At 50.7% G+C, this 12177-nt stretch overlaps 1 protein-coding gene across 1 annotated transcript in view; it reads left to right on the top strand.

Moving 5' to 3' along the window:
• Nucleotides 1–12177, top strand: part of EFL1 (elongation factor like GTPase 1) — a 115924-nt gene that overhangs the window by 18809 nt on the left and 84938 nt on the right. The window contains exons 5-8 of the mRNA XM_046008407.1: nt 1423–1556; nt 2721–2858; nt 4276–4490; nt 11228–11342. Of these exons, the coding sequence (XP_045864363.1) occupies nt 1423–1556; nt 2721–2858; nt 4276–4490; nt 11228–11342 (602 nt within the window). The remainder of the gene's footprint in view (nt 1–1422; nt 1557–2720; nt 2859–4275; nt 4491–11227; nt 11343–12177) is intronic.

Below are 12177 nucleotides of genomic sequence, written 5' to 3'. Positions count from 1 at the left end.
TTTGCCCCAGTTTTTCTGCTCTGAAATCATGCCAATGGTACTAATAACCACAGAAGCCAGCTGCTTGTGAACAGAACCCAGGGTCTGCAGAATGCTTGGCGTGCTGCCAGGTACAGAGTGCACAGATGGGAGCTCCGGCTGTGGTTACTGTGGTCTTTGCTCTGTGTCACTGTCACCTAGAGCACGACGCGAGCCATCAGCTGGTGCAGACGGCACTGGGCACATCCTCTCAGTGGCCTGCAACGTGGACTCTCCAGTCGTTGGGTCCTGGTGGAGTTCTGGAGCACGGGGAAGTAGAAAAACACGGAGTTAGGAGGACGAGCAGAAGTGTGTGGGGGAGTCTGAGCCTTCAGTGATTGCTTTCCCTTTAAAAGAGAACTGTGGGGCGCCTGGATGGCTCAGTCGGTGAAGCGTCTGCCTTTAGCTCAGGTCATGATCCCCGGGTCCTGGGATCGAGTCCTATGTTGGGCTCCCTGCTGAGCGGGGAGCCTGCTTCCCCCTCCTTCTGCCCCTCATCCTGCTCGTGCTCTCTCTTCTCTCCCAAATAAATAAATCAGTCTTAAAAAAAAAGAAAAAAACTGTATCAGGTTTAGCGAATGGGGACTGAGCGTAGACGTCTAATGAATTACTGTCTCCTGCATGGCTTCCCTCATTACGTTCCAGCAGCGTGTTTATAAGTGAGGGCGGCTATTGTTGGCTCTTGTGGGACTGACCTAGGAGTTAATGGGATGTGGGACTGACTTCAGGGTTTGATGAGATGTGGGGCTCTCAGTGCTTGGGACGACACCGCCGGAGTTACCGTCCTACTACAGGCTCAATACTCTTGTTCGTCAAGAGGATGGAAGGGGGTAAATTTGTGTGTGAGCACATAGCCCACGGCTTGGCACAGAGTAACTCCCCCTTGCGTGTTTGGAGAATTGGGTCTCCGTCTCAGGCTCACAGCCTGCTCTCTGAGAGCTTGTGGGGAGCTAGGGGCCACGTGCTCTGTGTCTTTTTAATTTGGCATTTCCCGCTTTGGCCCCGTGAACAGCTTTTATGCTCTGACATTGGTTTCTTTGAGTCTCAACCTGGAACTTGAGCAAAATAGTAACATTTATGTCCTCTCCTCGGGCTACTGGAAGGGCTCAGGAAGGTGTGACTGGCACGTGAGTGTGTTTGGCACAGTACCGGCTCACAGCTGGCTCTCAGGGAGTGGGAACTTGGAGAACTGTAAAGTCCTTCAGCATTTTCGACAGGTGCTCCTTGGAATCAAGGCTTCCATCGGCAGGAATTCCTCGGTTGGAACGACAGCTGTTGATTGCGCCTTGTGGCTGCTTTACCTTTATTCAGTCATTTCTTAGCCCCTTCCTCGTTCTAGGACGCCTGCGGGGGGTCTCAAGTACCTGCACAACGGAAAACGCGTGTTTTCAAATTCCGCTCTAGGTAACGAGGAGTACCTGATCAATCTGATAGACTCTCCGGGACACGTGGACTTCTCCTCGGAGGTGTCCACCGCCGTGCGCATCTGTGACGGCTGCATCATCGTGGTCGACGCCGTGGAGGGAGTCTGTCCGCAGGTAGAGGTCGTCCCGCGGAACTACGTACCTGGTCAGATAGAGAAGGCAGGGAAGATGGGAGGGACTGGCCGCTGACGGCTCCAGGCCACGTTACGTCCGAACGTTGGTCTTACGTTTCCTTCGATCATGTTCTGGTCTGTGATGGTGTTATGTCACCCGCACCCGGAAGGGGTCGTAGTAAGGATAACTTTAAGTATTTGGAAGCATCTGTGATGCTGCCTTGCAGAGAGGGCCTGCACCAGAGTTGAGAGATGCTGAATTTGGCGAGCATTCTGAACTGAGAGAGATGATCGATGGCAAGATCCTGAGCCAGTTCTCCCCAGCGGGAAACTCTCTTGTGTTGGCTTCTCAGGCTACACGGATGCTTCTGTCCATCCACACACCCACTCCTGCCCCCCACCCCTACTGTATCTCTCTCTCTGTGCCCTCGTGCTCATGTTTCTCCTTTGCACCAAAGGTGGAAAAGTTCACTAGGGTGATGTGCCGGGCGTGGGCCGCAGAGTGGCTTTCCAGGCTCAGTTCTTATAAGGACTTGTTTGGAGGCCTCCTGTTTTATCTCAAAAAATGTTGTCACCCTTGTATCCCACTTCTGAACATGCCCTTGTTTGTTGTAATATTTTTGAAAAGGAATGATGAAAGCTTTAAATTACTCAAATGGAGGAAATTTGCTAATTCCAAGAAGTTGTGCCCAACTGTCCTGTCCCGTCCCCTCTGGTTTCCCCTGAGGTCACGGGTCCCCTAGCCAGAGAAGCACGGCCTTAGTGTCTGTCCTGACCAGATCACACCGTTGGTGCGTCTGACTCCGGAAGAGCAGCTGGAGGGGAACGCTGGCGGGGAGCGCGGTCAGCGAGGTGCGCGCGGGGTCTTCCGGGGGTGTTCTGGTTCTCCGGCCCGCGTGCTGGCGGCCCCCGAGTGTTCGTCTTCTGCTTATTCAGTAAACTCTGCGCGGGTGCATTTGTCCTTCTCAAATGAATCGTCAGTTCCGTCAAGTCAAGGGCAGTTTCTTGTCCATTACTTTCCTTCTGTGACGCAGGCCTTGTGAGCGTGTGGGGGCCACCTGTTGTGGTACAAGAGAATGGAAATGAGGGGTCACGACTCAGGGTTTTCTCGTGCGCTTTGAGTATTTCCGACCATGTGTTTTCCCTCTGCCTTTGTTTCCCTCAGACACAAGCTGTTCTGCGCCAGGCCTGGCTGGAAAACATCCGTCCGGTGCTGGTGATCAACAAGATAGACCGCTTGATAGTGGAGCTGAAGTTCACCCCGCAGGAGGCCTACGCTCACCTCAAGAACATCTTAGAGCAGGTATTTCTGCCTTTACTTCAGGGCTTTACAAATCGGGCCTCCAAGAAGAGTTGTGAGGAAGCTGGTAAGTCGGCACAGAATGTCACGTATGTGGAACCCACGATTGCTGTGTATTGGCGTCATCGTACGGGACAGGTCTCCCCTCGGGAGCCCTCTCTGTCCCCTGTAAGCATCCTCAAGTATGAAGCTTGGGTAATAGGTTTTGCTGCTCTCTTGTTAAAAACCTTGTCGTTTGCCTTAAAGTGAAGCAGTATTAAGAGGCTTCTTGGTGTTGTGTCACCTGCCTTCAGAGGACAGTTCGCCCACATTTCTGTGTTTACCCAGCACACATTAACGTAGCTGTGTGTCGAATGAATGCATTTTGGGATGTCCACTGTGTGCTGGGGACCATGAATGTACCAACAGGTCAGAGTCCCTGTCTTCAGAGATGTCGCAGTGTGGTGGGGAGACCTTGAAAGAGATCTTTGGAGAGCAGCGAGAGACTGTGGTCTGATTGGAGACTGGATGCGGGCTTTCTCACCCTGACCGGGCGGGGAGGGAGGAGACTTGGGAAGAGTCATGGGACAGAAGCCTTGAGATGGATAAAGGTCGGGAGTTATGACTGGGGCGTTTGGGAGAGAAGGAGTGAGATATACAAAGTAAACGCCAGAAGCAGCATTGTAGGGTGTTTCGTTCAGAGAGCCGAGCGGGACTTGCTGTCGCTGAAGAACGAGATCGTGGGAAGCAGGAGGCGGGGGTGGGAGGGAACATAGGGCGTCGATTATGGGGGATGTCACGTGCCACGCGTGAAGGTTTGGACTTTCTTCAAGACAGTGGGGCACCCTGGGGAGACCCGTTGAGAATGGTTCTTTGCTGAAGGGAGGGAAGGAAGAAAGTAGAGCAGCGAGAAAGCCTGGATCGATGGGTCTAGTTCCCTGTAGAGCCAGACGGGGAGGGGCCCCGGGGAGGCAGAAGGAGAGGGACCCGCGGTGTCTGCAGACAGACACGGGCTGATCGCTTGGAATCTGGGAGCTTGCAGGACTTCTGAATAATAGGTTCCATTTTCTCTCTGGTAGGAAATAAGGCCACTTACTTGGGAGGGAAATAGTTGAGGACCGGCAGGCAGCAGAAGGGCCTGAGGAGAGTGGTGACAAGTCCGGCTGTGAGAATGGGCGAGGGAATGTGAACTGGGGTCATGGGGTCGTGAGTTCCCAGTACTGCGGATGCCACTCCTCAGATCACAAAATGACCTCACAGAAGCCCTACAGTATAGTCTTGCCGGGTATGGAAGGAATGGGTTGAAGACATGTCCGTTCATTATCGTTGTGAACATCAGCTGCATCCGTGGAGCCCAGACTGACTGGTGATCCCAGACGGTGCATCTCCCACGGCGCTGCTAGCCTCTAGTGACGTTCCGCCATCTCACCCTCTCTCCTAGATTAATGCGCTCACGGGAACTCTCTTCACTTCTAAAGTCTTAGAAGAAAGAGCAGAGAGAGAGACTGAATCCCAAGTGAATCCCAATTCTGACACAGGAGAGCAAGTGTATGACTGGAGCGCTGGCTTGGAGGACACGGATGACTCTCACCTGTACTTCTCTCCGGATCAGGGCAATGTGGTGTTCACGAGCGCAATAGACGGGTGGGGCTTTGGGTAAGTCTGTTCGGATCTCCTTGGATCTCCTCGTGGCCGTAGATTCAATTGATTTCTTCAATGAGACTTGTGGTTGTTGAGATGATGATCGAGTGCTACAGGGCTGTGAGAAGGAACAGCGTTCTCTTGTACCCTTTACCCAGTGTCCCCCCAGCGCTCACATCTTGCAGAGCTGCGCACGACATCACTGCCGGAATATTGACGTTGATAGCGTCCGTCCCAGCGAAGACCCTTCCCTAATACATCCGCTTGCTTCCTTCCCACCCCTGGAGCCGCAGGGGTCATCCTTTGCATAATTTGTCGTCTCGGCAATGTTAGTTAGAAAAACAGAATCAAACATTATGCAATCTTTTCTGGATCGGCTTGTTTTCAGGCAGTGGGACTCTCTGGAGAGGGAACCCAGTTGTTGGGTGTATCAGCTGTGGTTCCTTTCTGCAGCTGAGCAGTGTGCCCTGGGGTGGCTGTGCCACGGATTCACTATTCGTGCGCGGAACCACATCTGGGTTTTCCCCGTTTGGGGCTGTCCTGAGCGAGACTGCCACAAACATTCACGTATATGTTTTTCCGTATATGTCTCGGGGATGAATACGGAAAAACGTATTCATGTCTCGGGGATGAATACGTGGGATCACGTTTGCTGGGTCATGTGGCAGTTGTAGGGTTAATGCGTTGGTTTTCCAGAAGGGGCGCTGTTTTACACCCCCTCCCGCAGCGTGGGGGTGATCTGGTCTGTCCACATCGTCACCGCTGTTTGGTGGCGTCCCTTTCTTTTAGCCATCCCGACAGGTGTGTATTGTTACGTTATTGTGGTTTTTTTTTTTTTTAAGATATTATTTATTTATTTGACAGAGTGAGATCACAATTAGATAGAGAGGCAGGCAGAGAGAGAGAGAGAAAGAGGGAAGCAGGCTCCCTGCTGAGCAGAGAGCCCGATGCGGGACTTGATTCCAGGACCCTGGGACCATGACCTGAGCCGAAGGCAGCGGCTTAACCCACTGAGCCACCCAGACGCCCCGTTATTGTGGTCTTAATTGCATTTTCCTGCCTGCTGGACTGTGGAACCTCGCTCCCTGGGCCCATTTGTCCTGTGTGTCCTTGGGTGAGACATCTCTTCGTGTCCTCGCCTCATTTTCTTTCCTTTTCTCTTTCTTTTTCCATTGAGGGATGAATGGCACAGAATATTGAATTAGTTTTAAGTGTACTGCAGAACGATTCCGTATTTGTATAGACTGTGACGTGACCACCATGGTCCGTGTAGTTTTCCACATGCTGGTACAGAGCAAGTTTGTTTCCTGTATAAGGACTTTGAAGATTTTGACTTCTTGACTACATTGTACCTTCTAATCCATAAACACTGTGTTTCTCAGGTTTTTTTAAGATTTTCTTTGATTTCTTTAATTAGCATTTTGTAGTTCTCACCATAAAGTACTGCACACATTGTATTGGATTTGCACCTAATTTTTCATTGTTTCTGATCAATCAGACATGGAATTATATTTTTAGTTTTGGTGCTCCCATATTCATTCCTACTTTTTGGAAATACAGTTAACGTGTTTTTGTATGTCCCTCTTGTACACTGTGGCCTTGCTAAACTCACTCACCGAGTTCTTGGTAGGTTCCTTGGGGTTCTACGAGGCAGTCATGTTACCGGCTGTGAGGGGCTGCTTTCTTCCCTCTTCTACTTTGCCACTTTCTTTCCTCTTCTTGCCTTACCGCTCTGCCAGGAGCTTCCAGGGCCGTTTGAATAAGAGCAGGGAGAGCGGACCTCCTGGCCTTGTTCTGATCTTAGAGGGAAAGCAGTGAGTCTTTCACCATTAGGTAGAAGGTCAGCTGTAGGAATTTATAAACATTCTTTATCAATTTGAGGAAGTTCCCTGTATCCCTTTCTTTTTTTTTCCAGCGTCCTTTTTGTGAATGGGTGTCAGATTTTGTCAGATGCTTTTCCTGCATCAGTTAATGTGATCATAGGATTTTTCTTCTTTAACTTGTTAATATAGTGGATTACATTGATTGATTTTTGAATATTGAACCAGTCTTGCATCTTTCTGTAGATTTTATGTAAAATGATTTGTTTAGAACTTTATTCTTTGAATAAATCTAAAAATCAAAATGTACGAAATGTGTCCACAAGAGACCATGAGAAGTCTCCCTCCCTGTCCCTTGGGTTTTCAGTTCATTTACCCACAGGAGACTAGAGCATCCTGGCAGTTTCTTGTATACTCCAGAGGCTGTTGGTGCATGTGTGAGCAAATACACTGTGTTAACTTTTATTGTCCGCACAAGCAGCTTTATTCCATTGTGCCCAAGCTGGATGTTAAGCTAGTTTGCTGAGATCATCTCATCGAGTTCTTAGGACAGTCCTTTCGAATAGATACTCTTATGTTTCATGCAAGGCTCGGAGACATTCGGTGCATGTTTAATGTTACTCAGCCATGAGGTAGAGGAGCTGGTACGAATTTTACAGTCCGCTTGGCACCGAAGTGCATGCTTTCTGCCTGCGGGGCTTCAGCGGGCTCTGCGCTCTGGGAGGCGGGGACCCTTGTTCCTTCCGGATGTGCACGTGCGGGCCAAGGACTGGTGACGTCAGCGCTTCCCGGGTGGTGGGCATTTGATTACCTTTCTGAACCACAACGCTTACTGACTCGTGGGGTCAGAAAATCCACATGCAATTCAAGAATTAGGACTTTGTGAAGAATGTCTCGAGCTTGGATGAACAGTTGTTGGACAACGGTGAGATGGACTTTAGCCGTGGCCTGCATCCTGCGTCTGTAGCCACGTAACACAACCAGACACACTGCACCAGGGGAAAACGGAGCCTGTCGATGAAACATTTTGAAACATAGTTTGCAAATGGGAAGGAAGAAGGAATCGAAATTGAGCAGAGAGCGTGGCCTGGGAGGAGCCCAGCTAGTCGTGGCTGTTCTGTCCTCCTTTTACAGGAACTTGATCTTCACTCCCTTTTGACCACAGATTTTGCCTTGACAGGATAATAAATTACAATACCGTGATTTTTCCTTGTCAGTGTGTCATGAGTTATAGAGACCGTAGTCCGCTTGGTGCCCATGAAGGTCCCAGCGGAGGTCAGAGAGCGAGCGAACAATGAAAACAGAAACTACCGACCTGCAGAGAGCGTGCCCTTCACCCGCTGGCTGATGACTTGTCATGGTCACCATTTGGGGCCTCAGTGTCCTCACCTGAACACTAAGAACATTGGGCTCAGATGATTTCTGAGAATGTCTTCGAGCTACAGAGTACAGTGATTCATTCCGTCTTATAACCGGGTCAGGCCCGTTAGTCTCCTAATCTGTCAGCATTTTGCCCCAGGGTGGAGGGGCTCGTCCTTTGCTTGGAATGATTTCTATAAATCATGGAACGTTTCAGGCAAATTTGAGTCTGCGTCTCAGAACTCAGTGTCCGTTTATTGTGGAAGGAGAAGGGGTGGGCAGCGGCTTGCATGGGTGGCTCCGGGTCCGTATGACTCTGGACGCTTTGATGTGCTTTCAGTCAGCAAGCGAGTCCCTGCCTTAGGCAAGGCTGCATTTAGAGTTCGTCAGTGCCTGTTGCTGACTGGCGGGCCTGCTCATTTGCGGGGGGCTGGTGGTGGGGAAGAAAGCACTGGAGATGCTTTCCTGCTGGCCTCCCTCTGATGGGTCCGTGACCAGGGAAAGGGGGCGACTTCCTGTGTCCCAAAAGGTGGGACAGGAGCACATTTCAGAATTTGGAGGATGGTTTAACCTCTCATGCTGGGGGACAGGAGGAAGGAGTGTGACTCGAGGCTGAACCTTTGGGTACGGCCTCAGTCTGTCCTGTTGCAGATGTGAATCTGGGCGAATCTGCTGACTTGGCTAGGTCAGAGTCCGGTGCAGGTTTTAGATAAGCGCAGCTGAGTTCCTAACCCCGTAAAACGGGGACAGGAGTCCTCCCTACAGCAGTTGCCTTGGTCTTTGTACACCAGCGTTCTCAGATCCTGCCATCACTGTCGGCCCACTGGGCGGCTTGGACACACGAGGTTACCCCATAACCTCCCCCTTGGCTACGTTGTGGTTTGGGAAGATAGGCCAGGATGGATGGGTCCGTAGGTCAGCGGGTCCTCCTGAGAATCCCGTTTGAAGGTACTCTGTGGAGGAAGTAAATTAAGACAGAATCCGAAAATGGAGAAATTGTCATAGTTTTAAAATTACAACTAGCGACAGACAAAGAGCACGAAGGAGTAGTGGGGAAGGGTTGATGTTAAGTTTTATGACAACTGTGGGTAGGGAAAGAATGAAAAGGCTAAAAACCAAGATTTTGGGAGATTTCTTTACCTGTATGTGTAAATGAATGGTGGACAGGAAGGGATTTGAGGCCCGTGGGCTGAGCAGATGGACAGGTGCCTTACTGTGCTATAATTCGTGATTCTGCTGGAGGTTTGAGAGTGTGGAAACCCACCACTTTTCAAATTAAAAACAGGACATGTATCTGACACAGTGTTGTGCAAGGCTAAGAAAACACAAAAGTCTGGGTACCACAAATCAGCCTATTAAAGACATCCTGGACGCATGAGCAGAAATCATAGTAGAAATCCCCCTGACCAGAACAGTTAGGGCACCGACTGCACGAAGTACAGCTCTTTAAAAGAAGGAAGTTCCATTACAAAAACAAACCACCGCCAACAAAAAAACTCCAACGGTTTGCTACCTAAAATAGATAAACAGAAAGCATCATAGCCAAGGGGTAAATACCAAAGCTTTGGCTCAGTATGTCAATCAGATATGAGCCAAAAGGAAGGCAGTTTGGCAGTATTGACGAACAAGGCAGAATTTATAGAAATATATTGTGGTATAGGATCCTTTTTAATGGATAATGGACAGAGATTACCTCTGCATCAGTACCTCTGATTGTAGCAGAGTGCACGAGGCAAAAACAGAAGTATAAGTGGAAACCTGTATGGTCTGGAGATTTTATATCGCAGACTGTTGATACGTCAAATAGAAACAAGCCATCTGGATAGTGTAATGAGTAAAGTCAGAGTGTGTCAGTGAAGAATATACAAAAATTGGTCCTATGTCAGGCAAGAAAAAAAAATGCAATTTCAAAAAATACAAAATACGAAAATATTAGAAGCTTGGGGTGTGCTAATCACTCGGTCATTCCCTTCGGTTTTAGCCACGTAAGAATAGACCCGACTTGCCCATATGTCCACCAGCGCGTCCTCTGTATTCGCTGGGGCCCTCGCAGGCATCCAGGTAAAGTTGGAGGCTCTCGGGGAAGGTTTGGCTGGAGAACGTGCCCAGGACCCCCGGCCACGCTGCTTGCCCTCCGTTGTCTCCCTCGCATAGGTCCTGGAACGGATCTGCCCGTCTGCGTCTCCGGAGGGGAGCTTCTGGGCCTTGCTCTGGGCGTGCTTCACCCGGAGGGGGAGGGAGACCGGTCGTGCTCCTTTTAGCCCCTGAGGCAGAAGCTGTCAGTGTGTGGACTGAGCTGGGACTTGGTGCAGAGAAGGGATCCCGTCTTCGAAAATGTAACACTTATATGTGGTGTATGTAGAAAGCATATATAATTTATATGTATAATGAATATAAGCAAAAGAATAATACAAACTAATATTTGGGAAAGTTAAAAATAAAACAAAAAAACACAAATCCCATCTGAGTAAGTCACTGTGTGGTCAACCGGGAAGTGCGGCGGGTCATAGCGAGTCCCCTCGAGGCTGGGCCTGGAATGCCCGCGGCCTGTAACTGCAGACTTTGGATTTCGGTTCCTGGTCGGGTGTCTTCTCTCCCTCCATCTGCAGGGAGAGGGGACGCGGGACCCTGACCTCCAGCACTCTCCGTGCTGCCTCCTCTTTCTGCTCACCGTGAACTTGCCCTCCTCTAACTTCCTCTTGTTCCCACTGGGCTTTGTTACCGCAAGAGAGCATCAGCTCGTTGGACGGGGTTGTAGTGAACCTGGATCCTGGCCAGAGCACGCTTGCCGACCGATAGGTACAAACCAGTCCGGAGTATGTTACTTTTGGAGTCTGCGCAGTGGACAGAAGGGCAGGCGTCTTCCCAGATGCTGGCACTTGGAGAGTGGGCCTCACACCATACCTGCGTCGTGCTGTTCCCTGCCGGAAAGGGGTTTTCCCAGGTCTTTGATCCAGACGGTGCAGATGCTCCCTAAGGCACCCCGAGGTGTCAGGTGATCGCTGTCCTGTGCCTGGGGTTCGCAGTAGAACAGACTGGAGCTGACTGGCTGCTGTCAGGGCTGAGGAGAGCTAAGTAAGCGTGCATACGTTTCCTGTTGAACCCAGGAGGCTAACAGGTCCTTTTCTGGCAGGCGCTGGCTCTGGAGCCTTCCCTTCGGGAGCATCGGGCGCCTGCAGCGCTGATGGGCTGGGACGAGGTTTGTGCTGCAGAGCTGCAGGGGCCCCATCACGTGCCCTCAGCCCTTGCTCCTTGTGCTTTGTTTTGCACACGCAGAGTTTGGAGAGGGAGCACTCGCGTGAATCCTAATTGGAGCGGACACAGAGCTGTTGACAAGAACGTGGGCGCCCGACCCGGACTGCTCGGGTGTGAGTCCAGCCCCGCATACTACCTGTGCGATATCTTGGTGTGCGTAGCCTCTCGCGTTCGCGGGGAGGTCACGAGGACCAGCCCGTCGGACAGTTGAAGTGACGGCGTCTTGTTGTGCGTTCAGAGCGCTCTGCACGGTGCGCGACACCGAAACCCCCCGCTGACTGCTGCTGCTCATAACACCGACACTTGCTTTTCTTTCAGAGTTGAGCACTTTGCCAAAATCTACAGTCAAAAAATCGGCATCAGAAAGGAAGTTCTTCTGAAAACCTTGTGGGGAGATTACTCCATCAACATGAAGGCCAAGAAGATCGTGAAGGTGGGTGGGGGACGGGGCCTCTGTCCCTCGGGCGCGTCGCTCACGGGCCTGCCCCGTTCCGACTCGTACCGCAGCACCTTTAACCCGTGTGATGTGGCTTTGGGGAAAGTGGCTCAGTTCTTGGCGGGCTCACGGTCACGGGCGTACTTCAGTATTGCTTGCATGGGGTTCTCAAGCACATGGAACAGAGGACAGCTTTGTGTTTGTTTCCTTTCCCTGTCCGAGCCACACTCTCAGACCCTGTGCACCTGAAGATGCATTTTGGATCCTGCTTTTGTGTCCCCTTCACTCTAGAGAGACGGCGCTTCCCGAGCTTTCCTGGGCTCAGCTCGGGCCTCTCTCGGTAAATGCGGACACCCGGCCCGCTGCTGGGAAGGAGGCGGCGGGTGCTCCCGGAGCCCGCCCTTCTGTGGGAGAGGCGACCCAGGCCGGCCTGCAGAGGCACAGAGCCTCAAAGGATACTTGACGCTGTTTTGCTGTTGTTATTTTTTTTAATGTAAAATTCAGGATTTTATTAATTTATTCTCATGGAGGGACATGTAGGTTCCTTTTAGGAAATATTTATAAATATAAAGACATAAAAAAAAAAACAAAAAACAGAAGCCAACACAGCTAATACTGTGGTTTTAATTTTTTTCATTCTTTAGGGATCGAGACGTCCATCCTTCAGTTGAGCTTGTATTGTTCATATAATAGTGTAGCTGGTTTTTGCTTGACATCAAATAATGGACGTCCTCCCTTGCCATTAAAAGCCTTTCAGAAAGCTTCTGAAGAAGGAGCCGGTGTAGTGAGGTGGCCAAGAGCCTGGGTTGAGAGTCCGAGTCTGTGTGTGTGT

Source organism: Meles meles, chromosome 6 (genome assembly GCF_922984935.1).
Source record: "Meles meles chromosome 6, mMelMel3.1 paternal haplotype, whole genome shotgun sequence".
Classification (NCBI taxonomy): domain Eukaryota; kingdom Metazoa; phylum Chordata; class Mammalia; order Carnivora; family Mustelidae; genus Meles; species Meles meles.
The sequence above is the reverse complement of the archived record's forward strand: the minus strand, read 5'-3'. Positions and strand labels throughout refer to the sequence as shown.